The sequence below is a fragment of the Podarcis erhardii genome, assembly GCF_964252035.2.
Source record: "Podarcis erhardii genome assembly, chromosome: 1".
In the NCBI taxonomy this organism is placed as follows: Eukaryota; Metazoa; Chordata; class Lepidosauria; order Squamata; family Lacertidae; genus Podarcis; species Podarcis erhardii.
The window spans coordinates 59188276-59211487 of record NC_138497.1 but is presented as its reverse complement, the minus strand read 5'-3'; the positions used below and the strand labels follow the sequence as shown (position 1 = coordinate 59211487).

Below are 23212 nucleotides of genomic sequence, written 5' to 3'. Positions count from 1 at the left end.
AAATCCTTTGCTTATTAGGGGCTACCCACATTTTGTTCAGAAAATTGCTTTGCAGAGGTAACTACCATAGAGTTATCAAAATTTTCAAAAGTAGGGAGTCCGAGGCTTGGCTTTTGAAAAAAGGGGTCCTCTGTAATCAGCTAATTAGGAACCTCTGCTCTAGGTAGTAATAACTGTTTGTGTTCTTGTTTGAATGTACTATACAGTGGTACCTCGGGTTAAGAACTTAATTCATTCTGGAGGTCCATTCTTAAGCTGAAACTGTTCTTAACCTGAGGTACCATTTTAGCTAATGGGGCCTCCCACTGCTGCCGTGCCACCGTTGTGCCATTTCTGTTCTCATCCTGAAGCAAAGTTCTTAACCCGAGGTACTATTTCTGGGTTAGCGGAGTCTGTAACCTGAAGTGTCTGTAACCCGAGGTACCACTGTAATGTTATAGTAGGTAGTGGGAAAAGATTTGCTGTGCTACTGGGTTTGCCACTGAGTCTTTGAATGCTAGAGGCTGTGTTCCCTTTGCTATCACAGGACAGCACAGTGAAATACAGAAGGTCAGCTGACATCCAAACAGTGACGTTTTTGGCATATTTGATAATATTTGACTTGTATCAAATAGACCAGGGGTCAGCAACCTTTTTCAGCCGTGGGCTGGTCCACCATCCCTCAGACCATGCGGTGGGCCGGACTATATTTTGAAGAAAAAAATGAATTCCTGTGCCCCACAAATAACCCAGAGATGCATTTAAAATAAAAGGACACATTCTATTAATGTAAAAACATGCTGATTCCTGGACCGTCCACGGGCTGGATTGAGAAGGCGATTGGGCCACATCCAGCCCACGGGCCTTAGGTAGCCTACCCCTGAAATAGACTGTCTGGACAACTTGGGTGTCAATCCTACCCAAGCAGCAACTTTGGCCTGTGTTATAGCTGGAATGTGTTGTGGGAAAGCATGTTTGATTATGTGATGCTTCCTGGAATTATCTAATTTGTATGCACAACAGTATTTGAACTGTTCTACAGTATGTTTTTTGCTGTTCATTTTGAAAGAGTCCATTTTTAAAAATAAGTAATTGATATCTTTGTGTTCTCAAAATAGTTCATGAGATATGCTTATTTTTATCTGTAAAGATAAAGTCAGAAGTCTAATTGAATAAAAATATGCAAAGCATCTGCAAGCAGTAGAATGACACATGGTTCTACTGTTTGCATCTGGTGTAAATCCAAGAAGTACCCTTGGACAGATGACTGTCTCCAATATGGCGTCAGAAAGTGGTGGGAAGCTAATTTAAGATCATTCATCTAGTAGTGCTGTCATTTTCCAGTAATGTATACCAAGCTTTTGTACTGGAAAAAACATTTGTATCCAGAAGTGTTGTAATGCTTTAGTTACAGAGTACTACAGTTTCAGTAATCCTAAAACCCAGTTTCCAAGATATCAAGAATGAAGAATGTTTAAAGTAGTTGCCATAAATACTCATTAAAAATTCAGTCAGAAAAATGAAGAAACGAGTCCCACTCTTTAGATATAAAGAAATTTAATTGAGTTAAATATTTTTACCTGCACATTCCTCAACTTATTCTGTATTATGTCCCCACATCAGTCAAATTAAGGAAATATATTTTAGATTTCACTCAAAATGTGTTTCATTCAGTCAGTTAACTTTGGACCTGCAGTTTCATAATAGAACACTAACATTTCTAAAGAAGATCTATTGAAGCTTGACAATCACCTCAGTTAAGCTAAGGAAATCTACTATTGTAAATGATCTTGCATGTGCTTATAACTGGCTATGCAACTTTAAACGCTCCTGTAAATGATCTTGCATGTGCATATAACTTGCTAGGCATATATGAAATATACAACACAGGATGTGGTTTATTGCTGAAAACATTACAATAATTTGTTTTTAGTCATCATAAGAAGCATTGTTGCCTAGCTGGCAACGTAAGTGTTTTGAAATACATTGAAAAGAAAATATTGCTTTGAGTTGCATTCTATTCAAATGCTTGACAGAATGGCATTTCCATCCAAGTTCTTGTTACACTTTTACAGCTTGTTCATATGTGACTAGAGAAGCTTTAGGGTCAAAGTATATTGTTGTTAATTTGCTAGTGTATTAAACGTTAGGTGGAGTATAATATAGTTAGCCCCCTTGCACTCATGGAAGGGGTTTCCTCCAGCAGATACCAGATCAAAGGTGCAGATTAAAACTGGCTGCTTATGAGTCTCCCATTCTAGATGCAAAATGAATGGTATAAAGTAACACAAAATAAGAAGGGAAAGCATGCGTGACTTTTAAATTTAGTCAAAAGGCTTTTATAATCTTAGATTCTAGATTTTTTAAAAAATGCATGTTTCATTGTTTTCTGCTTGTAACATATACCGTATTTTTCGCTCTCTAGGACGCATAGGACACACAGGACCATAGGAGGGGGAGAACAGGAAAAAAAATATCTCCCCCTCTCTGCTCAGCGCCCCTTCAGCAAAGCTGTAGGAGAAACGGAGCCCCTTCCATTTCTCCTGCCGCTTCGCTGAAGGGGCACTGCACAAAGAGGGGGAGTTTATTTTTTTCTTGTTCTCCCCCTCTAAAACAAGGTGCATTCTGTGCATTCAGGGTGCTTTCACCCAAAGCCTCCGGAGCCCAGTGGGAGTTCCTTTCGACCTGCTCTTTGGGGCTGGTGGGGGAAAGTGCTGCTTTCCCCCTCTGCCAGCCCCACAGACCAGGTGGGGCACGCCACCTTCCCACTGCCCCCCGAGCTTGTGGGGCTGGCGGTGGGGGGAAGCATTGCAGCCTTCCCCCCACCTTTGTACAGCCTTCGTAGCCTCTGTAGGGCAGCGGGGTGAAGGCACCCCGCTGCCCTGCGGAGGCTTTGTACAGCCGTCCAAAAGCTAGAACAGCGAGACGGAGTGCTCCTCAGTGCTCCGTCTCCCTGTTCTGGCTTTGGGCTTAGCCACGCAGCCTGCATTCACTCTATAGGACGCACACACATTTCCCCTTAATTTTTGTAGGGAAAATTTTTGGAGCGAAAAATACGGTACATACTAAAAAGATGCATGCATCTTTGGTTAGATTTTCTTTATTTATAAAAAATGTTTATATACCATTATGTCATTTTTTTTAAAAAAAAATCAAAGCAGTTTAGAACAGTAAAACATAAAACTCTACAATATAAACCATATTAAAAAGTTAAAAACAGACATCAATTAAGCATTGTGGAAAGATGTATTCAAACTGCCTATGTGGGCCTGGCAGAATAGAAAATTTTCAGCATGCATTTAAAAGTTGTTTTGTATTCTTTGTTTTATAGAATATATATAATAATGTTATGTTACTAAGCAATCAAAAAAAAAAAAAAAACCCCCAAGAAAAAATTTACAACCCCCCCCCCAAAGCATGCATTTAAAAGTTGTCACAAAAGGTGCCTGCTGAATCACTATTGGCAGAGTATTCCGCCAATGATCGGGGTGATGGAAGTTGTAATTCAACAACACTTGGAGGCTAACCCTGTCATAAAATGTTTGTTAAATAATGTGGTCATACTACTTTGATGAAACTACATCTAAGTCTAAGAAGCATTGCCATCCAAATTGGTGTTTGTAAATTATATGGAATGTGTGTTAATGTTTTCTATATTAAAGTGACAGGCCATATATTCACACAGATGTATATGTACACCCCACCCTTCTAATGCATAGTCATTACTTCGGACAGCTTGCCGCAGTTAAGGTCATCTATAGAATATAATAACACTTAATAAAATAGCCATTTAAAGTACAAGAGAGACAAACTGAGCAGATAAAATGGTCAATAGATAGAAACATTATCTACTTAATTGGAACAGAAGCCTTCTGAAACAAAAACAAAAAAATCCTGAACTATTCAACAAAAATAACAAAGGGGAGTCCAGCTGAATCTGAAAGCTAGACTATAGACAAGAAATATCTTGGAAGTAGGGGCATGAGCTAAATCCTTTATAACCTCAGTTAGAATGGAAGGCCACCACCTGTACAGTAGTAAAGATCAGCCTTGTTATATAAACTTTCTACATAGGATAGCTGAATGAGCTCCACAAATGCTTTCCTGATTACCTTCTTGATCTTCAGTGTTCTGTTATGCAATCAGAAGTCTGTGGTGCGACTGAAACGGCAATATAGGATACATCCCTATTCTAAAAGAGAGGTGGAAACCTCAAGCCCAGCTGCTGAATGTGAGCCTCCAACCCCACCCCACCCTTTACGTGGCCCTTGGAACTCTCCGTGGGCTGCAACTCTCACCAGTCTTCCTTCATACCCTCCTTGAGGCAGGTGGGTGCATTTAGAAACCCCTGACTTCTATGTGGCTGGGAGCTATCTTATTGTACAAAGGTTAAGAGGCATATCCATTATTCTACCCACTTTTGCCTTGGACCACACACACCTTTGTCTCTAGGTTTGCCCATCATTCTCCTAAAATATGATCCTTAGACTCCCCACCACCACCAACTTAGGGCTAGGAAATTATTTTTCCTAAGACAATCCATTGCAAGCCTAACTATGACCATAATAAGAGAAGGCAAGATTTACAACGTGCGGCCAATTTTTGTTGTAAGTGTAGCGCTTGTCCTTTTCTGGTTTTGGTAGATCTTTGAGCAAGATCCCCCAAGTGGGGATATTTCTTCTGGCCTTCAGTTACTGTTGCCCGTACACCAACCCTCTTTCTTCTGGTCCAGTCTAGATAGCTAGCATGAGAGAGTGGACAAGGTGAAGTGGAGATCACTCCTCTTCCTCTTGTCACTGCTTGCTCATTGATGACTGTGCAGCAACAGCAAGGAGGAGCAGAACTGGATCAGAAAGCTTGCTGAGGCAATAACCTTGGCAGGTGTTTGATGACATGGACTCCTGACAACAAACATAGGGTAGAACACACATTCTGTTTCCACCAGATGTCTTCAAAACTCAGGAGATGTTTCTCTACCATAAATCAAGGCGAGGAAGGTGTGACTTCCAGTGGCTAAGAAGTGGGCAAGAAGCTCAATTGTTAATCCTTCTCTTTCTGGGTGCTTTTTTCCTCTCTACCTAGCAAGGGCTCCTAGACTGTGCTTCCATCTGGAAGTGAGTTTGGGGGATTGTCGTTAAGTGAATAGTGAATGGCTTCTTTGCTAGCAGTCTCAGCCTGCTTTAAAGTGGAAAACCTATAGCTGAGTTTTGCAGACAGGCAGTGGAGATGGAATGGGTAGGCCTGCCCTGAAATGTAATGGCAATGCAAGATGCACTGAGCAGGGCTATTAAATGGAACAGAATGGTGTAGTAGCAGGTGGGAAATTCATTTTGCTCGGTGGTGGGAGACAGGAGGACTAATTTGCTAACTTTGTTACTAGCATTAATATTCTACAATTGTATAAAAATTGAAGTTGGTAGAAGAGGTGAGAGTAGGATTACCTTATCATAATGCTGCTTTGCTTTTATTTGTTGCCTAACATGTAATGCATTTGTTTGGATGTATTAATAATGAATTCATTCTTGTTTGCTTCGGTTCTAGGAGTTTGCGGCACTTACTAAAGAACTTAATGTTTGCAGAGAACAACTCCTTGAAAGGGAAGAAGAAATTGCAGAACTGAAAGCAGAACGAAATAATACAAGGGTTAGTTAATTATCTGATATCATTTTGTTGCTATTGCATACAACGTTGCTCTTGACTTTGCTGTTTAAATTAAAGGGGGAAGTGAATGGATAGAACCTTAAGCTATGCTCTTACCTTTCTGAATATGGTGCTTCTGTGTGACATGTATGTTTGGGATGTGCAAGGCTTGAAAAAATGAATGAATGAATGAATGAATAAATAGAATAAATAAATAAATTATATAAATATACAACCATCAAATCAAAATCAGATAAGCCACAGATTGCACTAATAGGGCAATGTGTATAACAAGTAAGATGTTATATGCAAGCTGTATTGAGCTAAAAATGCTGCAAACCAGGAAGTTAGTAAATGAGTTGTGAGTATGTTTGTGGAAGAGGAAGTATTAACAGCCCAAGGATGACCAAACAAGTGTTATTGCCTGGTGTTGCATGCAGACTAACCCAGTACAGTGGTACCTTGGAAGTCTAATGGAATCCGTTCCGGAAGTCCATTTGACTTCCAAAACATTTGGAAACCAAGGCGCTGCTTCCAGTTGGCTGCAGGGAGCTCCAGCCAAGCAGAAGCTGCGGAAGCCACGTTGGACGTTCAGGTTCCAAAGAACGTTCGCAAACCGGAACACTCACTTCTGGGTTTGCGGCGTTCGGGAGCCAAAACGTTCAACTCACAAGGCGTTCGGGATCCAAGGTATGACTGTATGAATTTATGCTGGGAAATGTAGTAGAGTGGCTCATGGGTGCATGCCTACTACATGTGTGGGAATGGATATCTTCCTTTTGTACCTACATATTCCACACAGTGAATTTTGGTGTTAATGCAGCAAATATGACTCCTGTGTGATAAAGTATGAATTTGTCCTTACCAGTCAAATGTATTTTTCTGAATGCTGAACTTAAGAGTTTCAGAATGAAATCATAATCATAAATTGCCACCAGGTATGATTTCTTGCCAGTATTGCCCATCGTAAGCTTCGGATATAACATTATTAGCTAAACGTACTGTTTTACTGAGTTCTGGAAATCCCCAGGAGTGCAACCAAAAGCTTGCATGTTTGGACTGGTAGCTCTTGGAGATCTCATCATCTTTACTCCTCCAGGCATTGTTTTGAGAATCAGCTTGAATTTATATTTGGTAGTCAGTGCCAGTAGTTGATTACTTGCCATTGAATCTTTCTAGTTATGCAGGATTAACCCACTTATGTTTCAGTATGGTAATAATAGTATAATTAGAGCATTTGTGATTCAGCTGTGTAAAGAATTTTTTTTTGAAAGTGTCATTGGATTTCCTTTATAAAGCCAAATGAAATGTATAACTGCTCAAGATCTTAGGAATCATCTTTTGACCTTTTGGGTAATTTTGTCATTCTTTATTTCATCAAATTAGGGCAATACCACACCAGCAAATTTAGCAGCAAGACAGAGCCATCTAAAAACACAGTAGCAGTTCCTGTCTATTTGGGGAAATTCCCAGTATTCAGGAGTATATTTGTAAACTAAAAGGGAGTAGGGATAAAAAACCCATATGGCCTAACAGGGAACTATTCTCAGCGGCTTCTGCAACTTCTGGAATGGTGTGTGTGTGTGTGTGTGTGTGTGTGTGTGTTGGTGGGAGGATATAGTATATTGCAGATAAGGGGGAATTGGCCTCTTTGAACCAGGTTGGGGAAGGCAGTCCAGCAACAGCTGAAGGACCATGGGTTAGCAAGTTTTACATGGGAGCTTAAATTCTCATAATGCTGAACTCTGTATCCTTTGTGAAAAACACTGCATAACAATTCTGCTTAATACAATTATAAATGATGCTCAAATTTGCTGTTGTCACTAGTTAAGGAACTTATTGGATCTCAGCTAAAAACACTGCAGGTGATTTATCATTCTGTAGGAGACTTTTGCAATTAACTTGCTATGGATGGATCTGGGACCTCTGCAAGGAGGAAAGCAGCTAGGGAGGGCAGTTCTTAGGAAAGGCTAAGCATTTCAGTGGATTTGAAGTGGTGAGGATATAAGACATGTAGAGGTAGATTGTGTAGTTTTATCCTTAGTGAGAAGCTTCCCTGGCTATTAAAGGAATCTCTATAAAGGCTGAGATTATAAGAGAGCATTGATATATGTAAAAATAAATTGCTGGCAGATTATTTATCTGACTTGAGGAAAAATGTCTTCCCATTTTATTTTATTTTTGGTTAGCAAAGTACATGGTTTTTTCCTCAGTTGAATTTGCCATGAAACTTTCTGGGCTACACAATTTTTCAGGCAGTCAAAGTTAAAAGAGATCATTTTTAAGACAAACAGAATTCTGTAACTCATGTGGTCATAAACAATCCATCATTGCGGGTTTGGGGTACACATTGCATCATGATTTTATTTTCAAACAATAGCATAGCGTTTCTCTTCAAATGCTTAGAATGGAATTCATCTGTCTTCCTCATCTAAATTTTGGTTATTTTTCAGCTGCTGTTAGAGCATTTGGAATGTCTTGTCTCCCGGCATGAGCGATCTCTTAGAATGACTGTAGTAAAGAGACAGGCTCAATCTCCAGCAGGCGTTTCTAGTGAAGTAGAAGTTCTCAAAGCACTAAAATCCCTATTTGAACACCACAAAGCCCTTGATGAAAAGGTAAATGTACTGAGTGCATTGTTTATTATTTGAGAAATGTATAATAAATGGTTATGGCAAACTAATTAAGCACATTAGTGTAAAAACAGTCTGTCGTTCAAAATTACTCATGTAAGTAATAAATGCAAGTGGAAAAAATAGCTGGCTGACTTGTAAAACTTGTTTGTCTTGGTAATAACTAGCTTACCTTTGTAAGTTTACCTTGTTATAACTAGCTTACCTTTCTAAGCAGGTGTCAGCCAGTGAATTGGTCTTCTGAGGCAGTCCCCATGGTAAAACAAACAGAAAAAGTGAAAATCAATTTGCCTTCTACTTTTGTTCAGTTGAAGCTTGATAGTACTGCTGTCTACTCCAAAATATAGATGCCAGGAAAGTGGTGGCAATGTCAAATTGGAGTACGGCAATCTTTTATTATGGTGCCTTCCCAGTCCCTTTTCATCCGTTTAGTTCAACGCTTTGTTCCCCTTTTTGCTTCATTCTGTTTCTTCCTCCCTTTTTCCCAGCTTTTGGTATGTGCATAGGGGAAGAGACAGGAAATCAAAACACTTTAGTGCATTTGGGTGGTGGGTGGGATCTGTGCCACTTTTAAATTGTGACATAGGGAAAAAAAGAAGTGGTAAGAGCAGAGGGGCCAGCTTAGCCTAATACTGTTAGACGTATATGCTGTAATGCAAGAGAGAGCTTAGCTTCTTCAAGTCCCCTTCCTGACTTCTTTCCCTTCTCAGGGTTGGGACACCCTTCTGAGAAGGTGGGCTGTGGGGAAAGGGGATCACTGAAAACAGTGGGGTCATGAGGGAGAAGGGGAGGCAGGGAATTTATCCAGTTGGCTCCTGTGTGTTTTTTCTATGGATCCAGTTCAGTATGACTATATGACTGTCCATCAAACAGTATGGACAGGCTTTGTGAAATTTGAACTTAAGCAGTTGAAGTCCCAGTGACTTCAGAAGAGGCTTATCCTTAACTTTGGTTGAACTGTGCCCTTATTTCCCATTTCATAGGGAACAGTATTCTGTTCAGTAGCTTCCATCTCTTTCTTTTGGGAAGTTCTGGGCATTTAGCCTTTTGAGTAAGCAATCTTACTCAAATCAATAAACAAGTTCATTTATTTCAATTAATCTACTCTGTGTGTGACTAACATCAGATGGCACACCTAGTCTTTAAGCAAATATTTCATTAGTAGAAAAGCCATGGACGGTGGCTTTGATTGTAAGGATTGTGAGCAGAAATTTGCTCATGGAGTAAGACTTTTGATGTGGTGTAGGGATTGTAGGTGGGTTGGGTTGTGGAAATGAGAACCTTCTAGATGATCAAGATTTACCCTTATGCTTGGGTTTTATTGGATCCAGACCCATAAGGTTTATACAGCGTATTCACAGGTGATATTGATTAATTGAAACTTTTATATTTTAATTGTTACAACAACCAATCTCTATACTTGTTTAGTCAAGAAAGATGAAATACAATATGATAAAATTAATGTATTTAAAATCAATTCATCCTATCTAACCATGATATTGTTACCAGTCCACATTTCTGTAGTATAACTAATACTATACTCTTAAGCTTGTCTGAGCCAGAGGTTCATTGCCTGCAAATGAAATAGGAGCTCTGAATATATATTGGCTCCATATTGATTTTGCATAAGCTGCTTGTTGTTTGTCATTCCATTGATATTGGAAGAAATGTTTCGGTTGCTACTTCATTGTTTTTAAGAATTTAAAGATAATGTTCATTGCCAAAAATAAATATATAACTGCATGTAAATCAAAACTTCTGCACAGTTTAGTTTTGGAATTGTTTTTGTGTTCATACCTTGGCTCTATCTTTTTTAGGTAAGGGAAAGATTACGAGTAGCACTTGAAAGATGTAGCTTGTTGGAGGAAGAACTGGGTACTACACACAAGGAGGTAGGTCATTTCCTTAAAACAAAAACTCCTCTTGTCAGCTCTGAAGGAGCTATTGACTTTTTGAGGGCCCAAAGAACTATGACTGAAAGGAAAGGGTTAGAATCAGTGAAATGCTGCCATTGCATCTCTTGGTCCTGCTGCGAATTCTAAACACTGATTCAAAAGTTTGTTGAAGCAGTGTGTCTTCATTCATTCACTTTATTTGTGTACCACTTTCTGACAACTCCCCCCTCAAACTCAAAGCAGCCTACAACAAAGATACGGATGCATTTCAAATACTGCCCCCCCCCGCAAATCATAACATAGGAAAACAATAACATAGTAACAATTTCATAATACATTGCAAAACAAAAATATAATAACATACCCAGAAACACATTCCTATACTATAAATATATAACAAGATTACTTGAACAACATGCAGCATTCATACAAAAATAACAAGGGAGTTTCACAGTTTCACCTTAGTCCTAGAAATTCCCCTCCCTTGATGTTGTTCATAGTCCCTCTCCTGCAGGAGCTTCTTTGAAGGCTTCCCAAGGGCAAAGGGTGGGGTAGCTAGAAACACCCCTCCCTGTCTTCTGCTGGATAGGGACTTTGTGCAGCTTGGTGATGTTGGGAATACGTTTTCCATGGAGTCTTCTCTCTAAATGCAATCTTTTCAGCTGTGGACATGTCACTGCAAGGTTTCAGTCAGTCCTAAGAGCCAATTCACCCAATTCCATTCATTTATTAAGTAAATGGCAGTCATAGATCATTTGTTTTGCATAAGGTTTCCTGTCTGACAGTTGAGTACTCCTCAAAGGCAAGCTTACCATTTGACAAATATCCTCTAAATAGATTATAGAAATCAGTCCCAGTTCTGCTTTAAAATTGAGGGTGGTAGTATATCTGTTGCCTATTCATTCATAAATGCAGGATTTCCATCTTTGCAAATGTTGTTAACTGCTCCTTTTTAAATTTCTGAATTAATATCCTTTATTACCATAACTGAAACAATACTTTAATTTCATTTTCAGTTAATGATTTTGAAAGAACAGAACAATCAGAAAAGAACTCAAGCTGATGGGATGCCTGATGTTAATCATGATCAGGAGAATGCACCTAGCACTAATGGAAAGGTAGGTGGAAACCTTGGTCTTGTAGGGCCTGTTCACTCATCATTTCTGGGGAAATAAATCTTAAACACAGTGTGGGTCTCAGGTGCACCTACACCATCATCTCATTCCAATGAGAAAGTATTGAGCGAAAGCAGCTTTATACAAACATAAATGTGTTGTCTCTGTCATCTCCTGATCAAACGCTCCAAATCTTTTCAGGTAATGGGTTTGTGGTACAGAAAACACCATTTTCAAATAAACATGGTTTCAGTTTGATTTACTCATTGTTTCTTGAATCTCTGGCAATGAGACCAGAGACTCATCCTTTTGGATCTTTTCCTCCTAGAAAATAGTAAATGAGCAGACCTTAATCGTGCCTGAATTATGATAGCTTTAACTTGAAAAATTATGGTAGTATGGTAGTACATCATATTGTACTGGTCTTCTAAAAATAATGATTTTATTTCCATATAGAGATCTTCCAATGGCTCTCTAAGTCATGATGAAGACCTTGCTAAAGTAATAGAACTTCAAGATGTCATAGAGATGCAAACTAAAGAGCAGGCTCAAATGAAAGAACGTATAACGGCCCTTTCTAACAGAGTAGCAGAACTGGAAGAAGATCTTGATACCGCTAGGAAAGATCTAATAAAATCTGAAGAAATGAACACAAAGTTGCAAAGAGATGTAAGAGAGGTAAGGAAATGTCAGTTTAAAATGTTTTGTTTGTGACTTAACGGAAGGATTGAGCAAACATGTTTTAATAAACTCTCAAGTGGAATTTTAAAACTTGTATTTGTAGTTGGCTGTATGGACTTCTGCTCAAAAATTCTCTTTTTTCTGGGTTTTACATGCAGTGTGAATCTTGATTTGGCAGCCATATAAATTAATGTTCTGATCGGGGGGAAATCCAAGTCTGTTTTTATAATAATAATAATAATAATAATAATAATAATAATAATAATAATAATAATAATTTATTATTTGTACCCCGCCCATCTGGCTGGGTTTCCCCAGCCACTCTGGGCGGCTTCCAACAGAGATGAAAATACACTAAAATGTCACATATTAAAAACTTCCCTGAAGTTTTTATTAACTTCTGCATAGGCTGGCACCTGATTAATATGATTACTGGTGGATCTTGAAAAGATGAGCACCTCCTATTAAAAGGGCTAAAGTAACCACATCACATACTTTGGTATTGAGTATATACATAGACTAGGGATTCAAAGAACTATTTAGGCTTAAAGCTTACAATTACCCCTGTAAATCTTGACTGTTTTGCTTGGAACAACCTACAATTATTCCTTATCACAACTTCTTTTGAAGCACTCCTCATTTTCCAAAGCATATTATCATAGATTGGAAACTTTTGCAAATCTTGATCTTGAACTTGTTGTCAAGACCCAGAAAGTAAAAGAAAGGTGCAATTATTTCAAAGGATCTTTTGATCACTCTTATATTTCCATGCCAGATTTCTCAAGACAGTCTATTAAACACACTTAATGAAGAGAGACTATTTAACACTTAGGGACTATGTATTTCCTTAATCTGCTTACAATTTTTACAACTTAGGCAATGGCTCAAAAGGAAGATATGGAAGAGCGAATCACAACCCTTGAAAAACGCTACCTCGCTGCACAACGTGAAGCTACATCCGTGCATGACCTCAATGATAAACTTGAAAACGAAATTGCTAATAAAGATTCTCTGCACCGACAGGTAGAAACTGCTACTTATAAAGCAAAACTTTATCGAGCTGTGGTAGCTTCCCATAATCTGCCTAACATACTTGATATGAGAAATATGAAAGAGACAACTTTACAGCAGTGCAGGTAGAATGCCATGCATTCACAAAGAATTAAATAACTGGTTTTATGCAACAGTTGTGTGAGAACAAGGCCACTTGTGCAATTGAGCTTTCCCACCATCTACTCCCCCAAAAACCTGCTTCTGGGGTGGGGTTCCTCAGGGGAAAAAGGGCTGGAATATCACCTGGGGGACAGCAGCAGGAAGAAATAATCATAAGAAAAATTGCCAGCCTTGCACTTCAGTAAGTGACCTGCACAATAGGTAAAAATATTCAGTTTGCTGGTGATATAACAAGTTAGTCTATGTTTTGTATATATCTAACTATAACCAGAAAAATGGCTTGTATACTGTACAGATGGCCATGGGTAAACTCAACAGAGCATGATATTAGGAGCTTATTTTTTATTTTAAAAATTGTATCCTGTTGTTTACAGTAGCATTCCATCCTTTGTTATTTTTGTAGTGTACTGTATGTTGGAAATGAACTTCTAATGTTGCTCATGAAAATTATCTGCATATGTGAGCAATGTTGTGTGCGAGACAACTTCCATGATCTTGGAAGCTAATAAAAGCTATTCCCTACGATTTCACACAAATTTTCTCACAACATGACTGTTCAATACCAATAAAAAGAGCTTTTGAAAGTAACATTTGGAATAATATATGGAGCATTAGTTATAAGTAAATTAATGGTGTTCTTGCCTTGCTAGAGTGAAGATAAGAACAGGCAGTTACAGGAGCGACTGGAACTAGCTGAGCAAAAATTGCAGCAGACTCTCAGAAAAGCAGAGACTCTGCCAGAGGTGGAGGCTGAACTGGCTCAGAGAGTTGCAGCACTTACAAAGGTAGGTCTGTGATACTTTGTACTGTGAAAAACTGTGTCTTCAGCGGAAACAATTTGTTTTTAGTAATTTAGTTCTAATCCCACCCTTCACCCCCAGCTGCGTTAACAAAATAGCTTGACAAAGTGCTTTATATGATTTCTTAGTTCTGTAACATAAAACAATTCATGTTTTTATAGTTTGGAGGTTGCTTGAGCAACTCTTGTGTCAGCTGTAGGTGTTGCATTATAAAGTCCTTCTGCATTTCCTGGTGGAGTAAACTATATCCGTAAGCAATGTTATGCCCAGTATATACAAATGGATTATTGGCTGCCTTTTATAGTCTTCATGTTGTTGTTGTTGCTGTTGCTGCTGCTGCTGCTGTTGCTGTTGTTACCACCTTTCCTGTTCCTTATTGTCTTTTGTTACCTGACATTTGCCTCCTGGGAATTCTGCAGCTAAATTTGCTAAACAGTTGGAACATAATCCAAGCTAAGGAAGGCCAAATTTGTACAAGTGATGCTAATCCCTGTTTCTACATGCATGGTTTTTAAAAAACAATTAAAATGAAAGGTAGTAGGGAAGAAACAGTGTTCAATGTATTTTATTCCATTGCAGTGTGTGAACAGAAATAGCAGTCTGCATAAATCACAAAATTCTCATTTGCTAATAGTTTTTCTGGGTGATTTTTCAAATTTTAATTAGCAGTATGATTTATAATAGGCTGAAGAAAGACATGGTAACATTGAAGAACGATTGAGGCAGATGGAAGCCCAGCTAGAGGAGAAAAATCAGGAATTGCTAAGGGTATGTTAAAGCAGTGATGACTACCATCTCCCCTCACCCTACTTTCAAACTTGAAAAAAAAATCAGGTTAGCAATGCAAAATGTAGGCTTATATTCCCCATAAAGTGAACTGAATGGGCAAGCTTTTATCTTAACTGGATACTTGAAGTACCTGCATGGGCCTTGGATGTTCAATAGCACTGGTGGGTGAATTGGCTTCTTAGTACAATGTCAGCTCCTATAACAAAATTTTTAAATAACTAATTAGGGAACATGTTTAGTGAAAGGACCTCTTGTACAGCTGCTGTCAAAATTATCAGTGGCTAAAAGTTCTGGAAGCTATCATAATAAATATTCTTCAGAAGCACATTGCTATTTTTTTAGGGCAGGCTCAGGCTTGAATCTGGAAAAGCAAATATATATTATGCTATAAATTAGAGCATCATGAAAAATATGTATAGCACCATAACTTTGGGACCTTCAGTATTTCTACAAATTAGAGACAGAAAAAAGAGTTGGCTTATGTGATTTTTGCTTTTGGATGTGTACAAATGCTCATAAACTCACTTTGTTTCTTATTATGCCCTTTTCCCGCACATACCAAAATCTAGGCTCGACAAAGAGAGAAAATGAATGAAGAGCATAATAAACGTTTATCTGATACCGTTGATAAACTTTTGTCTGAATCCAATGAGAGACTTCAGCTTCACCTTAAAGAAAGAATGGCTGCCCTGGAAGATAAAGTAATTGTGAATGTTATGAATGTTGCTTGAAATGCAACAGCAGCTTCAGTTGTAGTTTACCAGTTTATTGATGGATATTTAGCCTGCTGTTTATGCCAAGGCAGAGAGCCATCGAAAGAACTATATAAACTGTGGGGATGTCTAGTGCACAGCTGTGCTATACTACTTTGTTATGGGCAGAGAAACTTCTCCTAGGAATATACCTTTTGTGTTAAGTGTGTTAAAACAGTGGTGTGAGGCTCCTGCTCTGCAAGCTGCTGCTCTTTTTACAGCTTTGGCTACTTGTAGATAGATGGATGGATCTTTAGATGGATGGGTGGATAGATCTCTTGTTAAGCGTATTTTATTATACACCACCCTGGAACCAGGTGATAAAGAACTATATGTAGTTCTCTTATATTAATGTTTATCTTATTTAAGGAGAGTGTACAAGAGCTCATATATCTTAAATTGAGCCAAAGAGGCAAACAAGTAGGGTTAAACAAGCAGGTGCTCACATCTCCAGCACTGAGGGCCTTCTGGCGCCGAGGGCCTTCTGGCGGTTCCCTCATTGTGAGAAGCAAAGCTACAGGGAACCAGGCAGAGGGCCTTCTCGGTGGTGGCGCCCGCCCTGTGGAACGCCCTTCCAGCAGATGTCAAAGCGATAAACAACTACCTGACATTCAGAAGACATCTTAAGGCAGCCCTGTTCAGGGAAGTTTTTAACGTGTGATATTTTACTGTATTTTTGCTTTCTATGGAAGCCGCCCAGAGTGGCTGGGGAGGCCCAGCCAGATGGGCGGGGTATAAATAATAAATAATAATAATTATTAATATTATTATTAGTAGTAGTAGTAGTAGTAGTATTTAAAAACTTTAAAATGCTAAGTATTGCAAAGGGTCACATTCTTAAGTCCTAATGAACTTAATTTTGTTCCAGAATGCTCTTGTTCGTGAAGTTGAAAATGCTAAGAAACAAGTTGAAGAGCTTCAGAATGAAAAGGTATTGACTGAAAATGAAATGCATTGCTTTATACCATGGCTGTAAAGCAGTGAAACAAAATTAGGCATGAGAAAAAGAATAAATTACCACAACTGTTTAAAAAAATGCCTGCTTCAAAGTTGATTGTACCACAGATCATGCTGCAACAGCCCAAGGATCACTAATGCCTGGAAAGCATACATCTGTAATGGAGTCATTTTTTGTTTAGACATTCCCAGAAACTTGCTGAGGTTTTTTCTCTTTACAGTAGGGGTGGCTAACTTCCAGTCTGGGGCCTAATTACACCTCCCCCATGTAATTCTTTCTGGTCCCCCCCAATCCCACTGATGTTGGAGATAGCAAAAAGAAAAAAGTAGTAGATGCAGTACTAACGTTGACATATTGCCCCTTCTACAGTCATAAGATTGATCATTTGACAGAAGAGGGGTCTATAACCCCCTTCAGATAATCTGCATGGATTATTTGAGGAGGGGGAGTTGTGCATGTGAGAGCCTGGGGTGGGTATACCTACCATTGGCATATGGTTCACTGGAGGGTTGGCCCAAAGGTAAATGTGGCTCTTGAGCCAAAACTGGTTAGCCATCCCAGCTGTTGGGGTGCGGGGAGGAATAGACCCAGTCCCCTGTCCTTTGAAATATCATAGTTATTCAGAGCCATTCTAGAAATAATAAGTAAGTGAGGGATAGTTGACTAAAATGCTTTTTGAAAAAACTTTTCATTGAGATGGGCCTTGGACATTAGAAATTCAAAACAATACTAACCTTATGAACCAGTGTATGTGATTTATGTTTTGAAAAGAAATATATAACGGTAAAAGGAATTTCTTACTTACTTTTCTTTGTAGGATCAACTGGTACTAAACATTGAAGCAATGAGGTCTGAAAATGACCAGATGAGGATCAGAGGCCCTTCCCTTCATCATAGGTATAAGTAACAACAAATATGCTTTTCTTCATTATAAAGTATTGCTAGATGAATGCCTGCGTCTAAATTACTGACATTTGAGAGAGTGTCTCTTATTAATGCAAAATATGGTATCTGCTCTGGTTTCAGTCGACCACATCTGGGTAGTGTGCCAGATTTCAGATATCCACTGGCACCTTCAGCCATAGCTGACAATCAAACAGATTCTTATAGCACCTCAGTGTTAAGACGTCCACAAAAAGGACGTTTGGCAGCTCTGCGAGATGAACCTTCAAAGGTATGAACTTTTTGTTAAAGCACTCTTATAACAACATGTTTTAACACACAGTTTTTCATCTCAAAGCTATAAGAAGACTATTGAAATGATATGTATATATACAAAATAAGGTCCATATTAAAACAAGTTTGAAGATGTTCTTGACTACCAAAGACTTGGATCAAAAGTACTACTTGCAAAATGTGACTTAAAACTGTGACTTTTTGATCCAGCGGAGGCTTTGGTGAATGGAAGGGAAAGGGAGGGTGATTGATAGATTTCGTTTGCAATTTCCCCTTTCTTATGCAGCCCTCCCATGCTGTTCTGGACAGTCCTCCCAAACCCCATCCTGGTGGGGCAGAGGGAAAGAGGAATAATAAAATAAAATAAAATAGTCTCATTCTCCCTTGTTCACAGAAGCCTCTGCTGGGTCAAAGAACTGTCCATGAACAGAATAACAGGGTAGTGCAAACCATAAAAGGGGTGTTACTATGAAAAGAAGCAAAAAGCATACAGAAGGAAAAAAGAAAATGATTTATTACGTAACTCATTTGGACCCCTCTGGACCAAGGAAACTCAGATATGTTTAAGTTCCATATGAAATTCCTTTAAGAAGGAACAGAGTGGTCTGATCATTTTCTTTTTCCTACCAGCTAAAGCTGTGCACCTAGTTCCAAATGCTGGATTTGAATTATTTGTGTGAAGTAATAAATAGATGGTATTGCTGCTTTGACACACTGAGTTAATTGTGGGAAGCTGGATTACTGAATTTTGGATGTCCTTCACCCACTGCTGATTACTGTTAGGCAGCTAGAATGAGGTCATGACAAAAACAAAATTCTCTTCTAAGAAACTGAAGTTTCCAAAGCTACTAAAGAAACTTAAGTAATGGAATTACCTTTTGTTTTCACTTACATAATGTTGCATTTATGTACTATATTATGATTTTTTATAATCTATATATCTTACCTGATAGAAGTAATGACTTTGAACATGATATTACAATTATTGTTTTGGTTTTATTGCATTCTAAATATTGCTACCTTGATGGATTACTGCAGCATGTAAGTTAAATCTTAGTGATTTTATCTGTCTATCTTATCTATATGTTAACTGAGAGAAATTTGCAATTAAAACTCAGATCACATATATTAAACAGGTTCAGACTCTTAATGAGCAAGACTGGGAGCGTGCGCAACAAGCAAGTGTGTTGGCAAATGTTGCACAAGCCTTTGAGAGCGATGTTGATATCTCAGATGGTGAGGATGACAGAGAAACAATATTCAGCTCAGTTGACATCTTGTCACCTAGTGGTCAGGCAGATGCCCAGACTTTAGCCATGATGCTTCAGGAACAGTTGGATGCCATCAACAATGAAATTAGGTACAGTATACATTTGTATCATTAACTTAAATTTCCACTATTTGATGTGAGAATGTATTCTTCCTGTACGTTTAGTTTGTTTACTCTCATTTCTTTTAGTTCACAGAAGTTATAGCAATAGTTGTGTTTAGTTTACCCAGTGCTCTTCATTTGTGTGGATATAGATATGATTTTTCTACATTGTCAGTTTGCCAGAGTTCTTGAAAAATTAACTTAATGTGATTATTTCTAACTGCTGTGGTAGTAGTATGGCTTCTCCAAACAGCATGAATCTTTACTTTTTCTTAATGAAGGACCATGTCTGTGAACACAGAGCAAAAATTTAAGATCTGCTGTATTTGGTTATTTTGTGAGTGTTGAATCATTTGCCTTAAAGACAAGCAGCAAATTATTTTTCATGAAAAAGAGCTTTAAGTAAATTTAATGGCCCTACCTAGCTTTAATAGTAGCTGCCACTCTTGAAGAGTTTTTTCTCCCAGAGGGATATATATGCAGAGAACAGTGTAGGACTTAGTACAGAGGTTCCAGTTACAGATAGGTAGCCGTGTTGGTCTGCCATGGTCAAAACAAAATAAAAAAATTCCTTCTAGTAGCACCTTAAAGACCAACTGAGTTAGTTCTAGGTATGAGCTTTCGTGTGCATGCACACTTCTTCAGATACACTGAAACAGAAGTCACCGGACCTTTCTATATAGTGAGAAGGTGGGGAGGGGTATTACTCAGAAGGGTGGTGGGAATGGGTGATTGGCAGATAGCTGCGATGAGCCTGTTGACGACTCTTAACGACTGCAATAGGTCTAACAGGAAAAAGCAAGGGGTGAGAAGGTGAAAAATGGCTTTGTCATGTATAATGAGATAAGAATCCAATGTCTTTGTTCAAACCAGGTCTCTCCATAGTTTTAAGTTTGGTGATAAGTTGCAATTCAGCAGCTTCTCTTTCCAGTCTATTTCTGAAATTCCTTTGTAATAGAACAGCTACTTTGAGATCTTGTATAGAATGTCCTGGGAGATTGAAGTGTTCTCCTACTGGTTTTTCTGTCTTGTGGTTCCTGATGTCGGATTTATGTCCGTTTATTCTTTGGCGTAAGGTCTGGCCTGTTTGTCCAATATAGAGAGCTGAAGGACACTGTTGGCATTTTATGGCATACACAATGTTAGACGATGAGCAATTAAATAGTCCCGAGATGGTATGTGTGATGTTGTTGGGGCCAGTAATGGTGTTGTCCGGGTGTATGTGGCAGCAAAGTTGGCATCTGGGTTTATTGCAGGCTCTGGTGCCAGTGTCCGTGTTAGGTCTGGTTGTAGTATTATTGTGGGTTAGGAGTTGTTTAAGACTGGGTGGCTGTCTGTAGGCAATGAAAGGTCTTCCTCCCAGAGCTTGAGAAAGAGAACTGTCATTGTCCAGGAGAGGTTGTAGATCTCTGATGATGCGTTGTACTGTTTTAACTTGGGAGCTGTATGTGATGACTAGAGGTGTTCTGTTATTTTCTTTTTTGGGTCTGTCTTGCAGCAAGTTCTCTCTGGGTATCAGTCTGGCTCTGTTGATCTGTTGTCTAACTTCATCTGCTGGGTATTTTAGTTCTAAAAAGGTTTGCTGTAGATCTCTTAGGTGAGAGTCTCTGTCTGTAGAATTGGAGCAGATGCGGCTGTAACGTAGTGCCTGGCTATATACAATGGACTGTTTGGTATGTTTGGGATGGTAGCTAGAGGCATGTAGATATGTTTGTCGGTCAGTTGGTTTACGGTATAAGGTGGTGTCTATGTGCCCATCCTGTATTTTTATAGTAGTGTCCAAAAAATGTATTTCTTGCATAGATTGATTCATTGTTCGGTTGATGGTGGGGTGAAAATCATTGAATTTCTGGTGGAAGGTGTCCAGGGTCTGTTGACCATGTGTCCAGATGATAAAAATATCATCAATGTATCGCAGGTACAAGAGAGGTTTGAGTGGGTAGGAGTTTAGGAAACGTTGTTCTAAATCCGCCATGAAGATGTTGGCATACTGTGGGGCCATGCGGGTGCCCATTGCTGTGCCGCTGATCTGAAGGAACAGGTCATCACCGAATTTGAAGTTGTTGTGGGTAAGGACAAATTGGCAGAGTTTGGTAGCAAAGTCCGCTGTGGTTTTATCTGAAATGGTATTCCTTATAGCTTGTAAACCATCGTTGTGTGGGATGTTGGTATACAGAGATTCCACATCCATAGTAGCTAGTATAGTATTGTTGAGAAGATTATTTAAAGATTGTATTTTCCTCAGAAAATCTGTGGTGTCACGTACATAGCTGGGAGCACTGATGGCATATGGTTTCAGAACAGAGTCCATATAACCGGAGACACCCACTGTAATAGTGCCAATACCTGAAATGATGGGGCGTCCTGGATTTCCTGGTTTGTGTATTTTAGGTAGAAGATAGAAAGTTCCTGGTCGAGGTTCTGTTGGTGTGTTTGTGAGGATCTGTTCTTGGATGTGTGGGGGTAGCTCCCATTTTTTGGACACTACTATAAAAATACAGGATGGGCGCATAGACACCACCTTATACCGTAAACCAACTGACCGACAAACATATCTACATGCCTCTAGCTACCATCCCAAACATACCAAACAGTCCATTGTATATAGCCAGGCACTACGTTACAGCCGCATCTGCTCCAATTCTACAGACAGAGACTCTCACCTAAGAGATCTACAGCAAACCTTTTTAGAACTAAAATACCCAGCAGATGAAGTTAGACAACAGATCAACAGAGCCAGACTGATACCCAGAGAGAACTTGCTGCAAGACAGACCCAAAAAAGAAAATAACAGAACACCTCTAGTCATCACATACAGCTCCCAAGTTAAAACAGTACAACGCATCATCAGAGATCTACAACCTCTCCTGGACAATGACAGTTCTCTTTCTCAAGCTCTGGGAGGAAGACCTTTCATTGCCTACAGACAGCCACCCAGTCTTAAACAACTCCTAACCCACAATAATACTACAACCAGACCTAACACGGACACTGGCACCAGAGCCTGCAATAAACCCAGATGCCAACTTTGCTGCCACATACACCCGGACAACACCATTACTGGCCCCAACAACATCACACATACCATCTCGGGACTATTTAATTGCTCATCGTCTAACATTGTGTATGCCATAAAATGCCAACAGTGTCCTTCAGCTCTCTATATTGGACAAACAGGCCAGACCTTACGCCAAAGAATAAACGGACATAAATCCGACATCAGGAACCACAAGACAGAAAAACCAGTAGGAGAACACTTCAATCTCCCAGGACATTCTATACAAGATCTCAAAGTAGCTGTTCTATTACAAAGGAATTTCAGAAATAGACTGGAAAGAGAAGCTGCTGAATTGCAACTTATCACCAAACTTAAAACTATGGAGAGACCTGGTTTGAACAAAGACATTGGATTCTTATCTCATTATACATGACAAAGCCATTTTTCACCTTCTCACCCCTTGCTTTTTCCTGTTAGACCTATTGCAGTCGTTAAGAGTCGTCAACAGGCTCATCGCAGCTATCTGCCAATCACCCATTCCCACCACCCTTCTGAGTAATACCCCTCCCCACCTTCTCACTATATAGAAAGGTCCGGTGACTTCTGTTTCAGTGTATCTGAAGAAGTGTGCATGCACACGAAAGCTCATACCTAGAACTAACTCAGTTGGTCTTTAAGGTGCTACTGGAAGGAATTTTTTTATTTTGTTTAGTACAGAGGCTGCAGGCCGGGGGCAAAATGCAAAAATAGCCTCACTATCTTCTGGATCAAATACTGTATATGTCCATGAAGGGACAGTGTTTGATGCAGTCCCAAATGAGTACCTGTTCAGTAGAATTCCAGTAGTAATACTGTACCTTTCATGAGGACTTGTAAAGAAGTATAGTGGAACCTTTGTTCTCAAACTTAATCATTTCCGGAAGTCCATTCGACTCCTGCAACCGTTTAGAATCCAAGGCGCGGCTTCCGATTGGCTGCAGGAGCTTCCTGCACTCAAGCAGAAGCTTCGTCGGACATTTGGCTTCCAAAAACTGTTTGAAAACCAGGACACTTCCGGGTTATCACCGTTTGGGAGCCAATTTGTTTGTCAACTAAGCCGTTTGAGAACCTTAAACTGTACCCTTAAACAGCTTATCATAACTTGAGTTATTGATGAAAATAGCAAATGTTAATTGATGGCAGTGAAACTTTGATAACATTGGATAAAATTTGCCTCTTTTGTGGCCGATACACTGCATAAAGGAATTGCAT

General features: G+C 39.2%; 1 protein-coding gene across 8 annotated transcripts in view; it reads left to right on the top strand.

Moving 5' to 3' along the window:
* PPFIA1 (PTPRF interacting protein alpha 1) overlaps positions 1 to 23212 on the top strand; it is a 57462-nt gene that overhangs the window by 13338 nt on the left and 20912 nt on the right. For all 8 annotated transcript variants that reach the window (XM_081834009.1, XM_081834010.1, XM_081834007.1 and 5 more), the window contains exons 3-15: positions 5521 to 5622; positions 8073 to 8237; positions 10070 to 10144; positions 11164 to 11265; positions 11719 to 11940; positions 12820 to 12966; positions 13767 to 13901; positions 14601 to 14684; positions 15275 to 15406; positions 16326 to 16388; positions 17233 to 17312; positions 17442 to 17589; positions 18728 to 18951. In XM_081834009.1, the coding sequence (XP_081690135.1) occupies positions 5521 to 5622; positions 8073 to 8237; positions 10070 to 10144; positions 11164 to 11265; positions 11719 to 11940; positions 12820 to 12966; positions 13767 to 13901; positions 14601 to 14684; positions 15275 to 15406; positions 16326 to 16388; positions 17233 to 17312; positions 17442 to 17589; positions 18728 to 18951 (1679 nt within the window). The remainder of the gene's footprint in view (positions 1 to 5520; positions 5623 to 8072; positions 8238 to 10069; positions 10145 to 11163; positions 11266 to 11718; positions 11941 to 12819; positions 12967 to 13766; positions 13902 to 14600; positions 14685 to 15274; positions 15407 to 16325; positions 16389 to 17232; positions 17313 to 17441; positions 17590 to 18727; positions 18952 to 23212) is intronic.